This window comes from Aquarana catesbeiana, linkage group LG02 (genome assembly GCF_042186555.1).
Source record: "Aquarana catesbeiana isolate 2022-GZ linkage group LG02, ASM4218655v1, whole genome shotgun sequence".
Classification (NCBI taxonomy): Eukaryota; Metazoa; Chordata; class Amphibia; order Anura; family Ranidae; genus Aquarana; species Aquarana catesbeiana.
Genome location: NC_133325.1, coordinates 378885685 through 378910967, shown reverse-complemented (window position 1 = coordinate 378910967; position 25283 = coordinate 378885685). Strand labels below are relative to the sequence as shown.

Genomic DNA, 25283 nt, shown 5'->3' with positions numbered 1-25283 from the left:
AGTAACTGCATTTAGGGAGGTAGCACCAGTTTATAGCTCATTTACTGCTTTTAGGCTTATTAACCACATTCATACCAGAACCCGTATATGTTTGACTGGCCTTTGGTGAAAGTGGTTATACAGTATCATGGCTGCAGCTACAGCCATTCTCTTACACTATATATATATATATATATATATATATATATATATATATAATATTTTTTTTTTGTTTTTTAAACAGGGATTGGCTTTACTGTAAAATTAATTGGAGCAGCTGTAAAGCTGCCCGATCCCTTTTATAGCAAAGCACTTGGAGGGGGTTCCCCCCTCCCACCGTTCCTGGGCTCTCCCATTCTACCAAGGAGCACAGGACTGCTGTATGTGGTCGGCTGTGCACAGAGGAGATGGCGAAACATCCGTGCTCCCCCCCCCCCCCCAATCTCCTCTGTTATAAATGAAGTCAAAATTGACAGGGATTTTGTCACTTCCGGTTTTGGTGCTGGTTTCCCAAAGGCTATTAAATTGTTGCCTATGAATAATTCTAGGTACCGGTAACTGTAATTTGTCACCATTTCACAGGCGTGCACAATTTTAAATCTTGGTGTGTGTGGTATCTGTTTACACAGCACAACATCATGTTTTATGTGTTACCAAAAACATGGGTACTTTTTCTTATATTTGTGCTCACTAAAATTGATTTAAGTGTATTATTCCTGAAAATTTGTATGATAAACGGCTGAAATCAAATATCATGTGCCATAAAGCGTTACAACAGCTTCATGTTCTAGCAAAAATGCAAAAAGTTTTAAGATGTATGTGAAAAATATCTAAATTGCCCCAGCAGGAAAGTGGTTAATACACTTGAATGTCCTTAGCCTGACCACATATTCCTTTTAAGCTGCACTTAGGTATGTTGTTTTGCTGATCTACACTTTTTAGACACTGTCACAATAGAGGTGAATAGAAATGATCCTCACTGCATGAATGTATGTTAAAACATAATAAGGCAAGAATGGCAAGCTACTTCACACATGACAGGCTTTGATAACATCTTCCTAAGCCCTGTGTGAGTCAGTGGAGGATGCGAGAATCCTCAGCAGTGGTAGTCTGTATGCTCACTAAAAAGATGGGATGCAAGGGCTTAACACAAGTAGAGACTTTTCATGATTCTGAACCCAAATAGTCATGCTATGAAAATGATTTTTTTCTTCCAGCTTGTTCGTTTAGTGTAAAGTGGGGTGATATATTCAAATTGGGAATCACCGCACTTGAACACAGGTAAACACTCAATGCGAATGGCACAATTGAAAAACCATTGAAATTGTTTGCTAAAGGCATAAAATACAGATTGATCTGTGCAAGTGTGGATGAGGCATTAAAGTTGATGGGAAGTATGCTGACCTTGGCATGGACTCCACTATAAAGAAAAAAAGTTCAGTGCGCTACTCAAATTAAAACCAAATAGTAATGTGAATATAAAGAAATGAAAAAATTATAGTTCATATGGAAAATGATGGTATCATAAACCGGAGGTGTGATTCCTCTTTTTAAGTCTTCAGTAAATCTTCTATGGATCTTCTAAGACAGTGCAGAAATAGGAAAAGGGGGCTGCTTACCAGATTTGATGGATCCCCACCACAGAGATCATGCGAGCCTGAACGAAAATCCTCTCGGGGTCAGGAACGGCTGGTCTTTGAGTAGAGACAGACTTCCATCCACGCCTGGTAGTTGAAATTTCAGAGGCGGCAATCAGGAACTCTCTCCTCTATTAGCTGCTCCAGCAAGACCACTTGTAGCAGGAAATGGTATATTTTAAAAGAAAAAGACGCGCTTCATTGTGCAGTAGTTTAAAATGCTTTAATCCATGAATGGGCAACTGACATCAAAGCATTAGCAGGGTAAAACACCGTTGCAGTTAAAAAAACACAGCCGACGCTGAAGCCGATCATCTGAGAGTGTGGTGACGTCAGGTCCTCTGGCTCCACCCAACGCTACGTTTCTCCTAAACAGGCATCGACTGGGAGAGGAGGAAAACTCACTCATTGCTATTGGTAGGCTGCCTTAGCAGTCAGTGTAAGACATGGTAAGCCTTATATCAGTTTATTTAGAACAGACAAATGTTTGAATCTGCAAAAAGTTTTGCTAAAATCCTAACAATGAATAAGCCTCAATAAAATTGGGGTGCGTTTGCTCAGCTTCTCTAAACATGTTTTCTCCCAGCAGGAGGAAGTTGCTTAAAAAACTGCTTTTAGGGTCCGTGCACACTGGCTTAAACGCTGATTCTAGAGGAGTTTAGCATTTTGCCTATAGAAGCAGCTCATGCTATCCTATGTGTACATGCACAATAGGATATTTAGAGGCATATACTAGGCCTGGTTCACACCAATGCCTCTTCTTCCACCTGTAGACACCTATGTGTGCAAGGGCACATAGGCTAACGTACAGGTGCGTTTACATGCTTGAAAAAAATAAAAGCGGCATTTTTTTCTGCCCATTGTGCATGAGGCTTAAAAGTAAATGGTCTGTCTTTCAAAACTGAGTGTAGTTTTCCCTAGTGTCTTATCACTTTTGGATTTAATTGAGATATGGATTTTGGATTTAAGTGAGATATGCTCACCAGAATGCCTGGTTGTGAGAACTCTGAAAAAGAAACTTCTAGTTTTCCTGTGATATAACGCCATTTAAAAAAAAAAAAATTAAGCATGAGGCCAAAGAGAGGTTCGGAAATATAGGTGTGGAAAAATCTGACCTTCTGTGAGGTCAAGAATCTGCTGAACCATTTAGCCAGCTGTCACCTACCCAAAACTGAAACATCAGTGTGATGTCTCAACTTTGACAGGTAACAGCTCTCCTGAACATTTCCTCTTAAGCTTATTGGGTGTGGATCCCCTCTTGTGTTTTGAATATAAGATAATAGATAATAGATGTTCTTTCCAACTCGCACATTTTTATACTATTGTCAGCTTGAGTCCAGACAGACTAGAAACAGCAGTTAGGCGATTTGTGTAGAGTACATGCGCTAAATAGCCTGTACTTGTGAAGCAGGACTTTGGTGTTTGCGACTGTAATTATTTTATTTTCCCAAGATTTCTACTGAAAATACATTAACCTTTTATGAACTTTAGATTAATAAGCATGCCAAATAGTAATCAACACTTTTATAGAGGTCACCCCTGACTAGCCAGCAGCTGCTTCTTTTCCACCTGGGATATACTTAGCTCACTACCCTTGGCACTGGCTTGTATGACATTAACATCTGCACTGGAAGAAAGTTGGATATCTATGCTACTATTTAAAATTATCCAGATCTGCATGCTGATAACATGCATTCATTTTAGATTTCAGTTTATAATTTTGTTAGTTTGGGCACATTAATATAAACATATTATAAACCTAGTTTATTCGAACAGCATATGATGAAAAGATAAACAAGTGAAAGTCATAGTACATCCTATAAAACAGCAGAAAACTTTGTATATCTTAATTTTTCCAGAAAAAGATTTAGCTAGTCTTTTCTCCTTTCAGTCTCCTATTAGTTAGTGGGGCTGCCTATACCATTGTAGTGCAAAAAAGGAGGCTCAGGAGAGCAGCAGATTTGATGATGATACTGCAACTTCGAAAATGTGTGTCTCAGTCGGCGCTCTTGTGTTAATTTATTCCATTGAGTGCATTTTCTATGCAACATTGCCAGTTTTACATGATTATATGAATCCTAAAGAAAAATCTGATTTGTCTGTTAGCAATGCCTCTCCTTTTTAAAAGGGCATTTTCCAATGCTTGTAGTTAAATTTATTTTTATGTTTTGTAAGAGCTCTTCCCTCAACATACAAGTAAAGCATGAATCAGTTGCATTGCTTTCAAATATCAGAATGTGTATGGTCACCTGAAAAGTGCTCTAGATGGGGGGGGGGGGGGGGGGTGTTAAAACAAATATAAGTGGGATTAAGAAGCTCAGTGGAAAGCCTATAGGATATGTCCGTTCCTTGTCCCAGGATTCACACCCCCTTTCGAACCCAGTGTCCTGGTGTCTACCCAGGGTGTGGCTTTGTGAGTTCCAGCATCGGGCTTTAATTCCACTAAACATGACATTACATGAATTCCTGTGTGGATTTGTAATGTACCGGCACAGCGCTGGATTTCTGACAGGCTCAGGTAAGTGTTTGGGGGAGAGATAGTGCAGTGTTTTTTTAATAAAGATAAAAAACACCCAGCCGTTAGAACCTATTTCATGTAATGTTTCATTTGCCAGGACCGATCACCAGGTCCAGGCCAGAAATCATTGGCCTGGACCTGGAGACTGATATGTTCTGAAGCAAATCTGATCATCGTAGCTACGACGCTTCGCCCAGCTGGGCCCACCTGCCACAGTATAACTACGTCGGCTGGTCCGGAACTGGTTAAAAAAAAAAAAAATACTTTAAAGACTCTGTGCAGGGAAAATCAGCATCTTAACCCAGAGAAGGTGGAGGCTGATAGACTGGAGGTAATATAAGGCATTACAATTACATTTAAAGTAAAAGTTTACCAGTATTGTGCATTATATTTAAAATGATCATATCCATGAAAAAAAAAGTCTCAGCTTTTAGTACTACTTTTAATATAAAAGATTTATATCTCTCTTCCAGCCTTCATATAGCTTCATGTCTGACTCCTAGTTATAATGCCCAGATATCCTACTTCTCGGTGTATTGATTGATTTATTGGGGCAGTGCCTGAGGTTCCATTGTGTGCAAAATAAAACCAGCAAGTTTGTCTCCTTGTCTCCAACAAACCACACACCCTGATGCATTTTGTACCGCCCACTGGGGCTTAGTCATAGGGTGTGCATGCTGTGTATGCTCCTTGGGTTAGCCAGCAAAGATGGATCAAATCTCCACATTTTCATTTTCCTTGGCTGGGAGTGAAGTCAGTGTGATTGTGATGGGTTGGTGGTCAGATAGGTTCAATGGTCACAGTTTGGAGATAGGGATAGATGTTACATAGTTACATAGTTAGTCAGGTTGAAAAAAGACACAAGTCCATCCAGTTCAACCATAAAAAAAAAAAAAAAAAATCGTACAATCTAATATACCCAATACTATACCCACAGTTGATCCAGAGGAAGGCAAAAAAACCCCAGCAGAGCATGCTCCAATTTGCTACAGCAGGGGAAAAAATTCCTTCCTGATCCCCCAAGAGGCAATCGGATTTTCCCTGGATCAACTTTACCTATAAATGTCAGTACCCAGTTATATTATGTACATTTAGGAAAGTATCCAGGCCTTTCTTAAAGCAATCTACTGAGCTGGCCAGAACCACCTCTGGAGGGAGTCTATTCCACATTTTCACAGCTCTTACTGTGAAGAAACCTTTCCGTATTTGGAGATGAAATCTCTTTTCCTCCAGTCGTAAAGAGTGCCCCCTTGTCCTCTGTGTTGACCATAAAGTGAACAACTCAACACCAAGTTCACTATATGGACCCCTTATATATTTGAACATGTTGATCATATCCCCCCTTATTCTCCTCTTCTCAAGAGTGAACAAATTCAGTTCCTCTAATCTTTCCTCATAGCTGAGCTCCTCCATGCCTCTTATCAGTTTGGTTGCCCTTCTCTGCACTTTCTCCAGTTCCCCGATATCCTTTTTGAGAACTGGTGCCCAAAACTGAACTGCATATTCCAGATGAGGTCTTACTAATGATTTGAACAAGGGCAAAATGATATCTCTCTCTCTGGAGTCCATACCTCTCTTAATACAAGAAAGGACTTTGCTTGCTTTGGAAACCGCAGCTTGGCATTGCATGCTATTATTGAGCTTATGATCTACCAAAACCCCCAGATCCTTCTCCACTACGGATTCCCCCAGTTGTACTCCCCCTAGCATGTATGATGCATGCATATTCTTAGCCCCCAAGTGCATAACATTACATTTCTCAACATTAAACCTCATCTGCCACATAGACGCCCAATTAGACAGGGCATTGAGGTCAGCTTGTAAATTGGAGACATCCTGTAAGGACATTATTCCACTGCATAGCTTGGTGTCATCTGCAAAGATAGAAATGTTACTTTTGATCCCAGACCCAATATCATTTATAAAGATATTAAAGAGTAAGGGTCCCAGCACTGAACCTTGGGGTACACCACTGATAACCTTAGACCATTCAGAGTAAGAATCATTAACCACTACTCTCTGAATTCTGTCTTTTAACCAGTTTTCTATCCATTTACAAACTGATATTTCCAAGCCTGTAGACTTTAACTTACACATGAGCCGTGAGTGCGGAACTGTATCGAACGCTTTTGCAAAATCCAAGTATACCACGTCCACAGCCACGCCTCTGTCCAAGGTTTTACTTACCTCTTCATAAAAAGAAATCAGGTTTGTCTGACAACTTCTGTCTTTCATGAACCCATGCTGTCTGTTGCTTAAAATGTTTTTGTCCAGCAAGAACTCGTCTATGTGGTCTTTTATTAAACTCTCCAGTATCTTCCAGACTATAGAAGTTAAACTAACAGGTCTATAGTTACTTGGTAAAGACTTTGATCCCTTTTTAAATATAGGCACCACGTTCGCCCTGCGCCAATCCAGTGGTACTATTCCCGTCATTAACGAGTCCCTAAAAATTAGATACAATGGCTTTGAAATTACAGAGCTCAATTCTTTTAGGATCCGTGGGTGGATGCCATCAGGTCCAGGTGCTTTATCCACCTTTATTCTGTCTAAATATTTCTGGACCATATCCCTTTTGAGCCATTGTGGATCATTGGGGGCTGTGTCAATACCACCCCCCTTATGGACATGAGCTTCCCCATGCTCTTTTGTATACACAGAGCTGAAGAAAGTATTTAATAAATTAGCCTTCTCCTTGTCCCCAGTCACCCACTCTAGATTATTTTGTAAAGGGCCTACATGCTCAGACCTGACCTTTTTACTATTAATATATTTGAAGAATTTTTTGGGGTTTGTCCTACTATTTTTTGCGATCTGTCGTTCATTTTGAATTTTTGCACCCTTGATTTCCTTTTTACATATTCTGTTAAATTCTTTGTAGCATTTAAACAACACTAGTGTTCCTTCATTTTTATATTTTTTAAAAGCTCTTTTCTTATTGTTTGTAGCTTTTCTAACTTTGACCGTGAGCCACATAGGTTTTATTTTTAGCCTTTTAAACTTATTGCCCATGGGAATATACTTTGCAGTGAGGTCCCGAACAGTCTTTTTGAAGAATTCCCATTTCTGTTCTGTGTTTATCGCTGCCAATATTCCCTCCCAGTCTAAGTCCTTGAGAGCAGCCCTCATCCTTGGAAAATTTGCTCTCTTGAAGTTAAGTGTTTTTATCTTTCCCTTATGTATTTCTTGTTTACAGCTAACATCAAATGAAATCATGTTATGATCACTGCTACCCAGGTGTTCCTTTATCTGAAGGTTAGTAATAAGCTCTGCAGTTTGAGATTACCAGGTCCAACAGAGCTTCATTCCTAGTTGGGGCCTCAATAAACTGGACATTAAAATTGTCCTGTACTAGGTTTATACATTTTTGCCCTTTAACTGTCCCAGCAGTGCCATTACTCCAGTCAATTTCTGGGTAGTTAAAATCCCCCATTATTATCACCGTCCCAGCCCTTGCAGCCCTTTCCATCTGTGCAAGGAGCCGAGTCTCCACCTCCTCGTTAACATTGGGTGGTCTATAACAAACTCCAATGATTAACTTTGAACTACGATCATCTATATGCAGTTCCACCCATAATGCTTCAGACTCATCACACTCTCCATCACTCAGGTCCTCTTTCACACTTGCTTTGAGATCACTTCTCACATAGAGACAGACCCTGCCACCTTTCCTTTTTACCCTGTCTCTCCGAAAGAGTGCATAGCCAGGAATATTAATAGCCCAGTCATGTGAGGATTGAAGCCAAGTTTCAGCAATACCGATTACATCATAGTTCACCTCATGCACCAGAGCTTCCAACTCACCTATTTTGCTTGGCAGACTTCTGGCATTGGTGAACAAACACTTTAATGCATTATTACATTTTGGTCTGGTGTTATTGATATAATTTTTAGTAGTACAAATGGCACTACAGTTTCCAATGGCTGTTTGCAACATGGGAAATTTCTTGACACCTGCCATAACCCTTCCCCCATCTGTCCCCATTCCACCCTCCATTAATGTCTGACCCCTAACTGACCTATCTTCTTGATGTAAGTCTAGTTCACCCCAGATTTGGTTGAGAAAGAAAAAAAATAGTCAATCCTAGGGGAATCAGTTTGGTGAAGAGTTAAAGGTGAAGCCCATGACAGTAGGATGTAGCGTTCGCAAGGTATGATGCAGAGTCAGGCTACTCAAATGTTGTTTAATTTGATGATGTGCCCTTTTAGGCACAGATGATGTGCCAGATGACAGGTTAAGGAGAGGATTAAGGGGCAAATTTAGATCCCTGACCAAGGTAAGAATGCCCAATTTAAATGCAACAAGATATCACAAACCACACGAAGAAATGGGACCTGTTTTTCATACAGGCAATATATGTTGGCGAAGGTGATTGGTTTGTTTGCTAAAAATACTTTAAGGAATTGGTAACAGCCTTGCAAACTGTTTTTAATGCTTACTTTTTAGGTTTTGTTCAAATCCTCTGTGTATAAAATATATATAATAATTATAATATTATAATATAATGTGTATATATATATTTAAAGCTTCTTATCTTTTCCTTTTCCAGCTAAAACTGTGGAACAAGTTCAGAATTTCCAACATTCCCTCACTGATCTTTATTGAAGCATGCACAGGGAAGATTGTGTGCAGGAATGGCCTCTTGTTGATAAGAGATGACCCAGAAGGTCAGTAAACGCATTTAATGACCCATATTAACTGCTGTACTTGGAAAATGCTAAATGCTAGAAGTGTTGCTCTCCCCTCAAAATGGTGTCCCCTCAAAATAACTCAACACACAGCCATTAATGTTTAAACCGCTGGCAACCAAAGTGAGTACACCCCTAAGTGAAAATGTCCAAATTCGGCCCAGTGTCAATATTTTGTGTGGCCACCATTATTTTCCAGCACTGCCTTAACCCTCTTGGGCATGGAGTTAACCAGAGCTTCACAGGTTGCCACTGGAGTCCTCTTCCACTCGTTCATGACGACATCCCAGAGCTGGTGGATGTTAGAGACCTTGCGCTCCTCCACCTTCCATTTGAGGATGCCCCACAGATGCTCAATTGGGTTTAGGTCTGGAGACGTGCTTGGCCAGTCCATCACCTTTGCCCTCAGGTTCTTTAGCAAGGCAGTGGTCGTCTTGCGGGTGTGTTTGGGGCCGTTATGTTGCCCTGCGGCGCAGTCTTCGAAGGGAGGGGATCATGCTCTGCTTCAGTATGTCACAGTACATGTTGGCATTCATGGTTCCCTCAATGAACTGTAGCTCCCCAGTGCCAGCAGCACTCATGCAGTCCCAGACCATGACACTCCCACCATCATGCTTGACTGTAGGCAAGGCACACTTGTCTTTGTACTTCTCACCTAGTTGCCACCCCACACACTTGACACCATCTGAACCAAAAAAGTTTATCTTGGTCTCAACAGACCACAGGACATGGCTCCAGTAATCCATGTCCTTAGTCTGCTTGTCGTCAGCAAACTGCGGGCTTTCTTGTGCATCAGCTTTAAAAGACGCTTCCTTCTGGGATGACACCCATGCAGACCAATTTGATGCATTGTATGGCATATGGTCTGAGCACTGACAGGCTGACCCCCCCCACCCCTTCAACCTATGCAGCAATGCTGGCAGCACTTATACGTCTAAGTCCCAAAGACAACCTCTAGATATGACGCTGAGCACGTGCACTCAACTTCTTTGGTCGACCATGACGAGGCCAGTTCTGAGTGGAACCTGTCCTGTTAAACCGCTGTATGATCTTGGCCACCGTGCTGCAGCTCAGTTTCAGAGTCTTCTTATAGCCTAGGCCATCTTTATGTAGAGTAACAATTCTTTTTTTCAGATCCTCAGAGAGTTCTTTGCCATGAGGGGCCATGTTGAACTTCCAGTAAACAGTATGAGAGAGTGAGCGCGATAACACCAAATTTAACACACCTGCTCCCCATTCACACCTGAGACCTTGTAACACTAAAGAGTCACATGACATCGGGGAGGGAAAATGGCTAACTGGGCCCAATTTGGACATTTTCACTTAGGGGTGTACTCAATGTTTTGCCAATGGTATGTATAACCTGTATAACTTTTACCTTCCGTCTGCTGTTGCTGCAGCTTAAGGGGGAAGTTGGAGGGTGGTAAAATGCAGCTCAGCCGAGCTATTATGGAGTCTTTTCCTGTTTTTCTTAGCGGGATCCGACACGGATATAGGCAGGTGTAAACAGACACAAGTCCGTTCACACCTGTCTGACTTTAGAGATGAATGAACGTTCCGATCAGGTCCGCCCGAAAAACGGATAGGCGGACCTGATCAGAACGCCCCTCTGAACGGGGCCTAGCACATAAATATGGCATTCCCCTATATGCAGCATAGTTCATGGAGAGCTCTATGTGGACCCTCAGTCCTCAGTTCAGAAGCTGCAATCCTGTTTTGTGTATTAAAATAGCACACACATTTTGACTATTTTATTGTCTTTCAGAAGATCTCCATTTAAGTTTAATTTTATCTGGAATGCCATCAAGAATTATGCACTCTTTATTTGGTCTTAAAGCTCTGTGGCTTTGAGAAAATGTATACTGCTTGACTGACACGGAAAAAGTACAGATACATTTTAATTAATTTCTGATTATCAATCTTCCCAGGTCTGGAATTCCCTTGGGGGCCAAAGCCTTTCAGTGAAGTTATTGCTGGACCTTTGCTCAGAAACAATGGCCAGAGTCAGGACAGTAGTACGCTGGAAGGGTCTTATGTTGGTGTTTATTTCTCTGCACATTGGGTGAGTGTCTGAAGATATGGAACAAATACTTAAAAACATTGGCTTATTAACCTCTTCTTTTGTGTTGTATCTTTTGCAGATTTTGAATACAACTCTTTAGTCTGCTTTCACACTGCTCTGATGATAAAATGCATCAAAAACACATATTTTTGCCACGTTTTTGATGCATTTTTAATGTGTATTCTGGGTGCCTATTCCCTTTACCTGTGTAACTTGGACATGTGACTCAAAAAGCACATAAAAAACACAACACAGGTGTGTTTTTGTCACATTGGTGCATTTTCTATTAATTTCCGTGTAGAGATTTTTTGGCGTGATTTTGAAAAACTGCATCCAAGATGCTGCAAGCAGGACTTTTCAAACAGCACCGCATCCGCAGTGCAGTGGTATGAAGAGTCTCATAGGATTTCAAGGGAAACCATTTTCCTGTAGTTTACTTGGGTAAAAACACATCAGTGTGAAAGGCCGTATTACAGGATGATTCATTGTTTATTTCTTTTATAAAACATGCAAATGTAAAAAGTTAAGTCTAAACCCTGACATTATCTAGTACTTCATACTCTATATTCACAAATGCCACAGTACCCACTGCCAAACAGTTATACTTAAAGAGAGTCGCCATATGCCAGTGCTGAAGGGAACAGATGGCAAGTACTTTATGCAGATTGTTTTGGGTGTCTAACATTTTTTGAGTTCATATCAGGTTAGAGGTTTATCCTGGGCCACCTTTTACTACACAATGGACTGATATCAGCATGTCCATGCTAATATGATGATTGCCACGCTAATAAGTTTCCAGTGGTATTCATGAAGGATTGTTTTAAACACTTAATAACAGATGCTTTTAAGATCACAAAAGAACTCTCAGATGTAATGCTTAGTAATGACTTTTATACAGAAATGCATTGGTAATTAAATAATTGCCTTTATGAAATAGCAAAGAGAATACATACATTTTGGGTCTTTCCTGGCTGGTTAGTACAAAAATAGTTTGTTTAATGTATCTGGCACAGAATACGGAGCAGTCTAACCTAAAGTTGGACTTTGTAATTAACAGTACAATATGAAAGTAAGCAACAATAACGTTTTTCTGGTGCATTTATCTTTTGCATGCTCTCTAAATTGATGTTAGCAAGGGAGAAAACCTCAAATGATAAAGCCATATGAATACCATATATAATTACTGTGCTTAAATACTGTAAATGTAATATTTCAGTTTTATCCAAACTGGCAAATGGGCCACACAAAGCTATCCCTCTTAACTGACCTAAAGTGTTTCATAAACTTTATAGGCTTCCCTTGCTGCTGCTTAAGTCTTGTATGTATAATTATTGCTTTGAAGATTTTTAGTTTGTGTAGTGTGCATACTATAAGAACTTTCTAAGTGTACCCTTTCTATATTACAGTGTCCTCCTTGTCGAAGTCTGACCAGAGTATTAGTGGAAACATATCGGAAAATAAAAGAGTTGGGTCAAAAATTTGAAATAGTCCTTGTTAGTGCTGACAGGTAGGTGTGGCTCCTGAAGGTATACACTGAGAACTGTACTTAAAGTGATTGTAAAGTCTCTTTTTTTTTTTTTTTTGCTTTCTATTAAAATAACAAACACATTATACTTACCTGCTCTGTGCAGTTGGTTTTGCACAGAGCAGCCCAGATCCTCCTCTTATAGGGTCCCTGGCTGGAACTCCTGGCCCCTCCCTCTTGTTGAGTGCCCCCACAGCAAGCAGCTTGCTATGGGGGCACCTGAGCTGAGCTGCAGCTCCGTGTATCCATTCAGACACGGAGCTGGTGCCCGGCCCCTCCCCCTCTCTCTCCTGGCTTACTGAGTTTGACAGCAGTGGGAGCTAATGGTGCCGCTGCTGTGTCTCAGCCAATCAGAATGCATAGAATGCATTAAGATGAAAAAAAAAAAAACCTGACTTTACAACCCCTTTAAAGTTCACCAGACTATTGACACGATTTACATATTAACAACACACTCTCCAGTTATTCTAGTAATTTTAAAATGAAAATATTGTCAGAGATCACAATAAAGACACTATCGTTTTATTTCTGCTGGTTGTTTAAGTAAAATAAAAAAACAACACAATGCCTGTGTTGTAAGCTTTAAGGCTGAATAAAAAAAACTACCTTTGCAGTGGGGCTCCGAATGCTTAATTTTGTCTAAGGTACCAGGGAAAAAAAAGGACTTTTACTTACCTATTCCCTCACTTCTCCAGCACCTGGCGTTCACCTCATCTCTTCGACACTCCAAGTTGTGGGCAAGTCCTCGGTGTTCTTATATACAATGCAGAACTGTTGGTCACAAAACTGTGACTGCCGGACGGAGTGCCAAAGAGAAGAGGCTTCAGGGGACCAGTCGCATGGAAGGAGGAACCTGCAGGAGCAAGGGATAAGGTATATAAAGGGGGCTTTTCTGGGAACCCTAGGCAAAAATTTGCATTTAACCTTTGAAGGACTTGATTTAAAAGTCCCTTTACTGCTTGTTTAAAGTCTTTTACTACTTTTATTTTTTCCAAATATTTTTTATTGAATAGAATTTATTGAAAAGTTTTAAACTTTTACAAAACACGTATAGAAAGAATACCCATGTGTTGTCAAGTCAGAGAGGGCTTCCACCAGCCGTATATCATAAGAAAGCTGCACAAATATGCATCACTTATCAGTCATAACAGATATAACATAAAATGACTGCTTCAAATTGTCAGGAACAGGGGCGGACTACAAATCATGGGGCCCCCAGGCAATAGATCATGGGGGCCCCTGTGTTCCTGCCCACACTCAAACCACACCCACACAAAGCCCCACCTACATATTGCACAGCCCCCTCCTCCACCAGGTATCCCTGGTCTCCCCTACCCTTGATTTCTCTCACCCCCCCCCCCAAGTATCCCCTCCTCCCCCAAGTGGTGTCCCCGGTCCTTCATCCTCCAGCTCTGGGCCAGGGATTTGCAGCCCTCCATCTTCTCAGTGTGTGTCTTCATCATGAAGGCAGCTGGTAGGCTCCAGTCACTGAGCTCGGAGTCCTGCTAAGACTGGGCTCTGGTGCTCCATCCGACCCCAGATACTCAGCCGCCTCTCCTCATAGTCAGTCTATGGGCACTGCCATATTGGCCTCTCCCGGCATGCACTGCACAGGCAGGTCATCCGAGGGACCAAAACTGGGTGATTCGTGATAGGCTGAGAAAGAAGGGGTGGGGCTAAGGAGGCCGAGTATCCAGAGAGACAGGGACTTAAAGCTGGCGACCGAATAAAAGTACAAAGGTATGAGGAGCCTCTCAGGGTGTCCCAGGGCAGCTGTTATAAATCACGGAGGGCCCTGTACAGCCTACCTGATAGCCCCTTCCCAGCTCGGAAAAAAGATATTTTCACAAAAAATACAATAAAATCATTATTAGCAGACACAAACATAACATACCTTACAAAAGTATTACTAAATCTAAAAGATAAAACTGTATAAGGCTCCATGCACACTAGCTTTTTTTTTTTTTTTTTTTTTTTTTTTTTAAGGAAAAAATGCTGGATAAAAAACGCTGGTAATAGCATTTTGTAGTAGCTTTTTAGTAGCATTTAGGAGCGTTAGCATGTTAGCTAAAAAAACAGAGCGTTTAGGAGCGTTTCTGCTGGAAAAACGCTCCAAGAAACTCTACAAAAACAATTTTTCTCTGCTCCTAGACACTGAAGCTCAAAAAATGCTAATAGCCTAAAGTAGTGTGCATGGACACATAGGATAAGACCATTTAACTTCTAGGCGTTTTAAAAAAATGCTTGTGTGCATGGAGCCTTAAGTTAATAAAGTTATGTGTGTAAATGAGGTATTTGGGGCTCATTTACATAGGTGCTGTGGCCTGTACAGTATGAATCTGTGTTTTTTTGTTCTTTTTAATGTGGCTATTGCCGTGTGCGGGAAGCCTATATTACACTATGGGGATGCAGCAACTGTATGAACACAGCCACAGGTCATAATTTGACTGGGGTGTGGATACAGGTGTGTGGCCTCCAAACACTGACCATGTGTATTTGAGGCCACTCACGCACACACTTACCAAATTAGGACCTGTGGCTGTGTCCATACAGATGCTGCATCCTCAGAACAACAGATGGCTCCAGCCACACAAACAAATTGCTAATTCACTCTGTATGGTTCAGAGAACCCACGTGAATGAGTCCTTAAAGCGGAGTTCCGCCGAAAAAAAAATTAAAAGTCAGCAGCTACAAATACTGCAGCTGCTGACTTTTAAAATTAATGATGCTTACCTGTCCAGGGTGCCCGCAATGTCCCCACCCGAAGCCGACCCATCCCTCAGCTCCTGGGTGGAGGCACCACCATCTTCAGTAAGAGTATCAGGAAGTGAAGCCTTGCGGCTTCACAGCCTGGTTCTCTACTGCATATGCACGAGTCGCGCTGAGCATCCTGATTGGTCCCTGCTGTCTCCTGGGGCCTGTGTGTCTCTCAGAAGACAGCGGGGGGGAGGGAGGAGGGGCCGAACCTGGTGTAGATCGGTGCAAATTCTGTGGCGATCTATCACTGGAAGTAGGAGCAAATACCAGTATATTAGACAGGTATTTGCTCCCCCTGAAAGGTGCCAAATGTGACATCAGAGGGGGGGGGGGTGGAACCGGATAAGCGGAAGTTCCATTTTTGGCTTAAATGTTTTGAATTATTTTTTATGAATTAAAAAAAAATGTTTTAATATTCTTTACAATTTTTTTTTACAATGCTGTTGGGGGTGGGCGGCATTAATGAGATATCAGGGGTCTAAACAGATCCCTGGCATCTCACCTTTGAGACAAGGAAAGGAGTTGACAACAGATTCTTCAATTTATTTCTCTGTAGCCTCAGATGCACTGAATATGAATGATCAGGAAACAGAGGCCTCTGTTCATTCATAAACTGAAGCATGGTAAATGTTTTTTATGCTCAATTATGAATGAAGACAGAGAGTGATCAGTACAGATCACTCACTATGTCCATTCAGAAAAGAAAAGGCCGTTAAATGACCTACTGCCCCCTTTCACTGCTTTCCATCCTAAACATCCCCAGCCAGTGGGAGAGGGAAGCCTGCAGTGCTGAGGGAGGGGAACCAGGGCACACGGGGAATCAGATGTGGGTAGGACAGGGAGGGGGATCAGTGGGGCGGGGGGGACAGTTACAGGAACAATGCCCTGAGTATGTCTCTTCCCCTGCAGCAGCTGTAAGCCGTGGGAGAGAGCGGGTGAGAAGCATGCTTTTTGCTGCTGTCGAGAGCTGCACTGGGCACCGTACTGTAATTGGCCCTCACTTGTCTGCTGCACTGATTCCATTGCTGTCTGTTCCTCCTTGTGTGCCAGGACCCCCTACAGGAGGATACATATACAAAAACAATAATACAGTAAGTAGTGTTCCAATATTGACTTTGAGCACCAACTCACAATTTGTGTGGTTGCCGTAACCAAAGTTACCAATGCATATCATGGATAATTACTGCATGGATAATAGAAGAGGGAATTGTATTCAAACGATTTTAATAACTACTCAAACTGAAGATGTCATAAAGTTTATTCACTGAAGACTGATTTGGCATATATCTTATACAAAGCATTAATGTCCAGTTATATAAAGAAATCATTATGTGAACACCTTTGCTATGAATGAGAATTGCAACCAGGAATTATACAAATAGATGTCACTTGGCATTTTAGTGTATTCTGTCATATACTGTAGATACAGAGATGCAAGCAATAAGTACATGCTCTTTTGTATTTAACAGCATTTGCAGCAGTTAGCAGGGAAATAATGAAGCACATTGTGGCAGAGTGCAGAAGTACCAACATAAAATAAAAGCTGCAGTATATTGCTGGGTTTGAAGGAGTTAGCAGGTAAGCAAGGTTAGAAAACAGAAAAGGCATGTTTGAGCAGCTCAACCTTCATGAGACTGGGAGAATAGATCTATAGTATGTCAGCCACTGTATGAGCTTTGGAGCCAGTACAGTATATAAATCCATGGAGCATCAGCTCATAAACTGTAAAACTGTAAGATCTGATTCTCCCAGCCACCTCCACTTACTCTTCCGCTGCTGCATACTTTGAAAACGGACCACGGCTGCAGTGTGCTGATCCCACTCTTGGCTCCCTGCAGGGCCCCCTACTAGCCCCAGACCCTCGGGCAGCGCCCAAGGGCCCGAATGGTCAGTCCGTCCCTGGTCAGGAGAATGAGTGCGGAAAACCTCAGTCTATAGAACATGAGACAATACAAGTTCAAAGAAAAAAAAAAGTGACCGCAAAAATAAACCACATCTGGTCAGCGTTAACATGTGATACGTGCAACTATTCTATTGGACTATTATCACATAGCAATGTCCTCTCTTCGTGGCTTACATACAATAACAGTGAGAATGTCAGTTATCTCTGCTGTAACTACTTTAGTGTGCATGACACTTTAAGGTCCAAATTCAGCCTGTTTTAATATTTGGGTATGAAAGAGACCCGGATCTGTCAGGGACAGTGATCTGAATTCTCTTCAGAGGGGAAATTGGCCACAAATAATATTTTTTGGACATGATTAGAACCACTGTGAGGTATTGCTGTATGCACCCACCTATCCAAGTGATTACCTTTCCCCTGTTATCCTGGTGTTACAGGAATAAAACATGAGAATATTTTCCCACTAGTGTCAGAGACTGCAATTAAACTTGGTAAAAATTCCAATCCTTCCCCACTAGATCCAATATGAAAAAAAGGAAGAGAGTTTAATGTTGGACTAAAAGGAAACCTATTTTGGGAGACACATGTAGGCTGCTACTGCTGACCCCTTCTGTCTTATTTGCCTGGCTGTCATGCAAACTGCATTTAAAGGAAATAAATTCAGGTGTGGTAGTCCACAAATTTCTCTCTAGTAGAAGCTATATATAGTTCTATCATTATTATAGTTTCATACGAATACCCCTACCTTTAGTTTTATATGTCAAAATAAACCTTAAATGCTTATTCTGCCAGGACTACATATTAGTGTTTAATAGCAATTTTCTATTAATCTGAAGTATAATAATGATTTCTCCACTGCCAGGGTTCAAGCTTAACCAAGTACTTTTTAGACACAGAAAATGTTCATTTAGCTGTAAGGCTTTAAAAGGGCTGTAAAGGTTAGGTTTTTTTTTGTTTCTTTTTAATAACAAACATCTCCTACTTGCCTCCTCTGTGCAAGTGTTTTGCACAGAGTGGCCCCGATCCTCCTCTTCTGGGGCCCTGCAGCAGCGCTCCTGGCTCCTCCTCTTCTCGAGTGCCTCCACAGAGAGCCGCATTCCATGGGGACACCCGTGTGGGCGCGCTCCTGAGTCCTGCTGCTCCGTCCATTGTCAGACAGCAGGACTCGGCTCCGCCCCCGGCTCCCGTATCACTGGATTTTATTGACAGCAGTGGGAGCCAATGGCTCCTGCTTCTATCGATCTATCTAATGAGGACCCGAGACAGTGGCTGGAACGATCGGGTTCAGGTAAGTAAAAGGGGGGCTCTGGGGGGCTGCTGCACCACAGAAGGTTTTTCACCTTAATGCATAGAGTGCATTAAGGTGAAAAACCTTGAAGGTTTACAACCCCTTTAAGGATCTGCGTTAAAGTGGTTGTTAAGCCACTAAATGATCATGTTACCATCCCCTCTGTCACCTAAAATGCTGTATCCTAGTGCCTGTGCTTTATTAAAAAAGGCGATTTCTACCAGTTTTAACAGTGTCTTCCGGTGATCACATGACTCCAGGCTCTCAGCTCTTCCTGTGTGATATCTCCAGCCGGCGGGGCCGAGATTCCCTTGCCAATGTCAGCCAGGGGGGAGGAGAGGTACAGAGAGCCTGGAGTCATGTGATCGCTGGAAGACACTGTTAAAACAGTTAGAAATCGGCTTTTTGATATAATGATCATTTCCTTTTGAAGCAACAGGGAGAGGAGCAGAGTGGCACTAGTGAGAACTGACAGGCAGGTAGGGGAGGGGGAGGAGAACAGAGGGAGACACAGGGAGAGCTGCAGATAGCAGCGTATGATGGAGGCACGTACTCTGACCACGGTGTCAGGGCTCAGCAGCCCCGATATATCGTGGTCAGTGTACAGAGGGGAGGGTAGAAACTGGCAGGATCAGCCAAGTATTTCAGGTGATACAGGGGGCCAAAATACACAGCACAAGCACTGTGCTGTTATTCATGCTTTAACCTCTTCCCACCCGTCATATAACAGAATGACGTGCGCAAAGTGATTAAGTTATCCTGACTGGATGTCCAGCAGGATAAGCCGCAATAATGCCTGTCAGTGCCCGTTGATAATGACTGTCAGTACCTCATCAGCAGTGCCGCCTGTCAGTGCCTATCAGTGCCCATCAATTCTGCATATTAGTGCAGCCTCATCAGTGCCTGTCGGTGAAGGAGAAAACAACTTTTTATAACAGAAACAAAGAAAAACCTTTTTGGGGTTTGTTTAGCAAAAATAAAAACCCCAGTGGTGATCAAATACCACCAAAAGAAAGCTCTTTGTGGGAAGAAAATGATAAAAATTTAGTTTGAGTACAGTGTTGCATGACTGCACAATTGTCATTCAAAGTGTGACAGCACTGAATGCTGAAAATTTGTCCTGGGCAGAAAGAGGGGAAAGTGCCCTGTATTGAAGTGGTTGGGAACAGGAGCCATTTTTTTTTTTTTTTGGGTTAACAAATGCTTAAAGTCAGGCTATTGATTTGAATGAGCTGGCAACATACCAGACTGCACTATAAATCAGACATGCATCACTTTTGCAGTGCAGCACACCACAGGGCATGGTGTTGTGCTACTATGCATTGCAGTGCCATTAATAATGAATGGCACTGTATCACACCAATTACACGCGTTTACCACACCATCGTGATTGTGCCATAACATAGCTAACACAGCCTGTATATTCTGCAGCTCCCATGCATTAGCTGAGAAGGATTTAATATTTCTAAAGCACTTTGACAGTGTGCTGCAAACATTCTTAAGTGCTAAAGCGAAGCATTCTGTGTTACAAATAACTTTTACATTGCCAAGCATTTTTCAATCACTCTGAGTATACGTTTAGGTGTTGACCAGAAATATAGCAAACCATATGTGTAGTGAAAAGCATCAGAACTTAGGCATGTGGCTCTTGTATTTTTTCACTTTAAGAATGTTTTATACTATACTTTCACATTAATAAAAACCCCAAAGGAATTGCATTTCACAATGAGGGCCTCCCTTGTTTGGCAGTGCAGAACTGGGAGGGTGACATCATGAGTCTTGTATGCTCTGGCTCAGTTTCTGGCTGTTTGGTAGGACTGTGTTAATTCTTTTTAACGTGAAGGTTTATTGATGCACTTTGGTGTAGTCTTTATTTTATGTGAGTCTTTTTTTTTATATGTATAGCCATACTGCTTTTATACTTGTTTGGGTCTGGTAATCAAATTGTATTCAAATATTCAGTTACAAGAGTTTTCTTCCTGAATATGTGTAATGGTGAAAATCCTTTCTGTTGCTTTCCATTGCTGACTAATCATATTTTCCAACTCAAACCTGAGTTGCTTTCTTTTAATGCGTTCAGCCTTTTGAAACGCACATATTTCAGAAGTTGGAGCTATCTCTTGTCAGAAAAGGCATAGCCAGCTCTGAGCACTCTAGTGGCCTTAAAACTCCCTTTTTTAAGATATCAGCAAGTTTTGTGCAGGATTTTTCATCACTCTTGTAGCTAAATCTAGAAAAATGTCCAAAACTGGAAAAAACCTTTAGCTCATTTAAGCAGTTTTCATCATATGAGCTTCAAATACTATTCCTTAGAGTACACAGGCTTATTTTGACCCCAACAACTGTTGTCAAAATCCCAGGCACTGGTGATACTTTTGTGGAAGCTTCTAGAGTAGACTGTAAGGCCTCATGTACACTGCTGCAGTTAAACGGATATTCAGAGGCAGTTGGCTGCTTTTTTCAGCTGCCCCTGAACTCATCCAATATTATCTTATGTGTACATGTACACAGGTTCGTTTAATGTTGTTTTTAGGCAGTTGAGTTTGGAGGCCTGTGACAGACCTAGCCGGGAGAGAGACTTTTGGAGGGGACTGTATGCTAGCCACTTGCCTATGGGGACTCTTGAGGTGGTATTACTGTGGATTCGGGTCCTGGTCCCCCAGGACACACAGACTCTGGGGACCCTGGATTTGCCATATTGGAATAGTGGCTGATTCATAATGCTGGGACAGATACTGTTAGGAGATGCTGATGTAAATGCCAATTCCTGTCTGTTGTCTGCTAAAATGTGTATTGTAAATAAGTCTACTATGGGATCTAAGAGTCATTAGATCCCCATTGTTATTTGTGTTAATTAACTGCTATTGTGTGAAGAAGAGTCTGTGTTGATTATGATAATGTTGATTGGATTTTCTGAACTACAAGGCGGCCAGTCTGAGTCATCTAGGCTGTCTAAAGGGATTAGTTAATTAGCTCATGTTAATTAGGTTAATTAGGTTACAGCTGTATTGTTAGAGTAATATGAGCAGGAGGTCTGCACCTCCACTTTGAGTGTATAAAAGCCTGTATTTTGTCAATAAAGATAGATTCCTGTTTTAACTTACATACAGCCTGCCTGGTGTTTGTTCTGAGCTATCACAACTGGACTAGAACGGCACAGAGCTGTAGTTCTAATCCCGGACCATTGGATGACCGAACCATCAGACGTTGCAATCTGATTCAATAGCTGCAGAGGAGTGTCGGGAGAGTGGAACCGAGCGAGCAAGGGGCTTGTTTCTTTTTTGGAAAGCAAAAGAGTTCAGACGCTGAGTTTAGAGGCATTTCAAGCGCTAAACACGGTAACTCGTGTTTAGCCACATTTCGTTTACAGGCATTTTTGGCTATTTTGAAAAAAAAAAAAATATATATATATATATATTTTTTTTTTCAAACACGGCATGTAAACGCAGCAAAGCGGACGTTTTAAACGTGGGTTACTATCTGTCAAGTTAAATCGTTCAGGAGAGGTTGTAAAAACATCCTGTGTACATTAAGCCTAATGGGGCGTACACACGGTCGGACTTTTCGTCTACAAAAGTCCGACAGCCTGTCCGACAGCCTGTCCGACAGACTTCCGGCGGACTTTCGGCAGACTTGCAGCAGACTTTCTAACGAACTGACTTGCCTACACACGACCACACAAAAGTCCGACGGATTCGTACGTGATGACGTACACCGGACTAAAATAAGGAAGTTCATAGCCAGTAGCCAATAGCTGCCCTAGCGTGGGTTTTTGTCCGTCGGACTAGCACACAGACCAGCGGATTTCGGGGTCCGTCGTAGTTACGACGTAAAGATTTGAAGCATGTTTCAAATCTAAAGTCCGTCGGATTTGAGGCTGAAAAAGTCTGCTGAAAGTCCGGAGAAGCCCACACACGATCGGATTACCAGCCAGCTTTAGTCCGTCAGCGTCCGTTGGACTTTTGTAGACGAAAAGTCCGACCGTGTGTACGCCCCATAAGGGTTGTAGGTGGACCTCCAAGTCAGTTTTACTCATCTTGGCCACCCTGCAGTTGCAAACCCTGCTATCCTTACAATTCTCCAATTGCCTGATTTATATAGGTATAACTGTTAACTAAATGAAACGTTTTGTGTGATTTAAAAACTGCTTGTATCAATTTTTGATGGACCGATCAACAGAACAATCAAGGGTGTAAATGAATGCCAATGTAGTCTTTGTGTCTGCAGTATAACTGAAAGTTATATGCTCCATAAACCAGCAAGAAAATGAGAGACAGAGTAACGCAGAACACCTGCCAATTTATTGCATATATCTGGGGACAGTAAACCTAATCTTAGTGAGATGATATTAGCTGGCAACAGCTGAATAGTCCTGGAAAGAAAACACTGTCAGGCGACTGATAACTTTTCCAGAAAACCATTTTTTTTGTTATAGCTAAATGCATTACAGTAAAAGGTATTATGGTTGTCCGCCTTGGAAACAAATTTTCTGTGTGTAAACATATCTAAAATTTAGAACTGAAGAACATTTTACCAGTAAGTTTAGTTCTGCAAGACATTTTTCTTAAAAATTCCAAAACTCCTAATGCACCAAGATGACTCGTATGGCATTGATGAGATCTTGATGTTATCTTTTAAAATAGCAGTTTATGGATTAAATTAAGTAAGGTTATCCTGTATCTTTTATTTCATCTCTCACACCTGCATACCCCCTATAGATCAGAACGATTTATATTTTTCTGCTTTAAGTCTGCTCATTCAACAATAACGTTGTCATTACTTAAAGTGTAATTACTGCTTACTCCTAACCGTCCACAGCATTAAGGTAATACATGTTTGAGTAGTAATATTGCCCCCCCCCCTTATGCTTCCCTGAGACCTCTATTGCTATGCTTGTCTGTAGTGTCTCTCCTTGCTCTCACAGGCTATAGCCAGAAACACTGATTGTATTATCCCCACTGGCAGAACACAATAGCGCTGCAGGAGTGATTCCCCCATCCACATTGAGCGTGTGGGGGAAATCTGCACATTTTTTTTTCTTTTAAACCTCTTCTTAAAAAAAAGGTATAATGAATGGCCTACCTAAAATGTCTGCTTAGCTTCCACAGAAGTGGCCCCCTCCTCTACATTACCAAGGGAAGAAACTTCTGAAGCTATGTCAGAATTGTGGGAAAAATCTCTGCCATGATGAAACTGTACTTCTTCGTGGCCTTCTCCTTTGTCTGTTTCTTATTTTTTTATTAATCTGCATTTGGAGTGTACCCTATCCTTCTGGATGAATTGGTACATGGAGAGGATTAGTCTGCAGACATAATTCCTAAGTTTAAGGACATGAGCAATCTGCTTCTGCTATCTCTGAAGTTCCCAGCCTGGGTTCTCAAGTCCCTAAATTTATTGTTCCCCAATGTATGCACACAATGCCTTTTTGAGGAGGTGTTCATTAAGGAAGGGCTCTCCTTTAGCTTCAGCCATTTCTCTAATTGTTCCTTTTGTAAGACACCCTGGTGCTAAGGATTTCTTAACCTTAGCAGGCACTGGCCTGTAGGCTGTCGTGGTTGCCAGGCTCAGCTGCCAAACATTGGGCTTCTGTTCCCAGGATATGTCCAGGGATCCTGCATCTCATGTATTTGATTCTTCAGTCCTCCATCAACTCTCTCTTGCCAAGCGAATGTATATTTTATGCCTAACATAAACTCGGGGTCTCCTATCTGTACACCTTTCAGAGTTGGTCCATAATGTAGTATCAGGGGCCTACCAGCTAAAGTTTCAACTCCACCTCTGCCGCATTTCATGTTATCTAAACTTCCAGTGTCTCTGCTAGGCCTGGTAGGCCTCAACTCCCTGATATGACTTCCCTCTTAGCAGTCATGGCCATGGTTTCAGAGATTCTACTCAAATCTCTATTCATTACTTTTCATAATGAAATCTATGGGCTCAGTCATTGCTTTCCTCCATCCATGGGCTTTCATGGACTTCATCCTTCCAGTTGTGGACACAAGGCACTAGCAGGTTATTGTACTTCCCTTTGGTCTGTCCTCTGCTTCTTGGGTTTTCAACAAAGTGCTGGCCCTTGTTCTTACTCTGCTTTCCTCACAGACCACCCACCCTGTGGGTTATCTGGACAACCACCTTCTTTTCCTAAAATGCTATTATCCTGTATCCTTAGTCCTGTAAAAATATTGCTCTTTTAGCAGTCTATTACTTGGTTCAATATTGAGTAAAGAATTCTTGGTGTCAGTGGAGACAAGTTATATCATCTTACTTAGTGTGCATTATAACTGCTAAAACTGTGACGTGACTGTGGAATATTTTTTTGTTTTTATTACTTAGGTCAGAAGATTCATTTAAGCAGTATTTCAGTGAGATGCCCTGGTTGGCAGTTCCATACAGTGACGAAGCACGTCGATCACGGTTAAACCGATTATATGGAATACAAGGTGAGCTATTCTGTTACTGTTTATGGAACAAAAATACCTCACATATAGCCACATATGTATTTCAAGCTGGAAATTAGATTGTGCGTATAATTGCAGTAATATTTGGAAAGTCATCAACAAATAATGACTAGTAGCCAAGATCGTAAAATTACATTGTTACTGAGGCTACATTTTTGCGGACTACAAAATCTGTACAGTAGAGATGATCTTTACTATTAATATTGCTTTAGGAATCCATGTATCAACTATTAGCATTACTGTTTTTGTTGCCTTACGAATAGGTATTTTTATAGTTCTCTATATTTTATATTTTGACTATTTATATAGCTGTTATATATTACGCAGTGCATTAGAGTACAGAGACATCAGTCCCTACGTTCGAAACTGTCCTCCCTACCACACTCCTCACACTGTATTTTTTGTGGCTGTGGCAACACGATTACCTTTTGGAACTCATACTAGAGCAGCAATATCAGAATCTGTGTATA

At 41.5% G+C, this 25283-nt stretch overlaps 1 protein-coding gene across 1 annotated transcript in view; it reads left to right on the top strand.

Moving 5' to 3' along the window:
- NXN (nucleoredoxin) overlaps positions 1-25283 on the top strand; it is a 223449-nt gene that overhangs the window by 106547 nt on the left and 91619 nt on the right. The window contains exons 2-5 of the mRNA XM_073615136.1: positions 8685-8802; positions 10752-10885; positions 12292-12392; positions 24689-24795. Coding sequence (XP_073471237.1) covers positions 8685-8802; positions 10752-10885; positions 12292-12392; positions 24689-24795 — 460 coding nt within the window. The remainder of the gene's footprint in view (positions 1-8684; positions 8803-10751; positions 10886-12291; positions 12393-24688; positions 24796-25283) is intronic.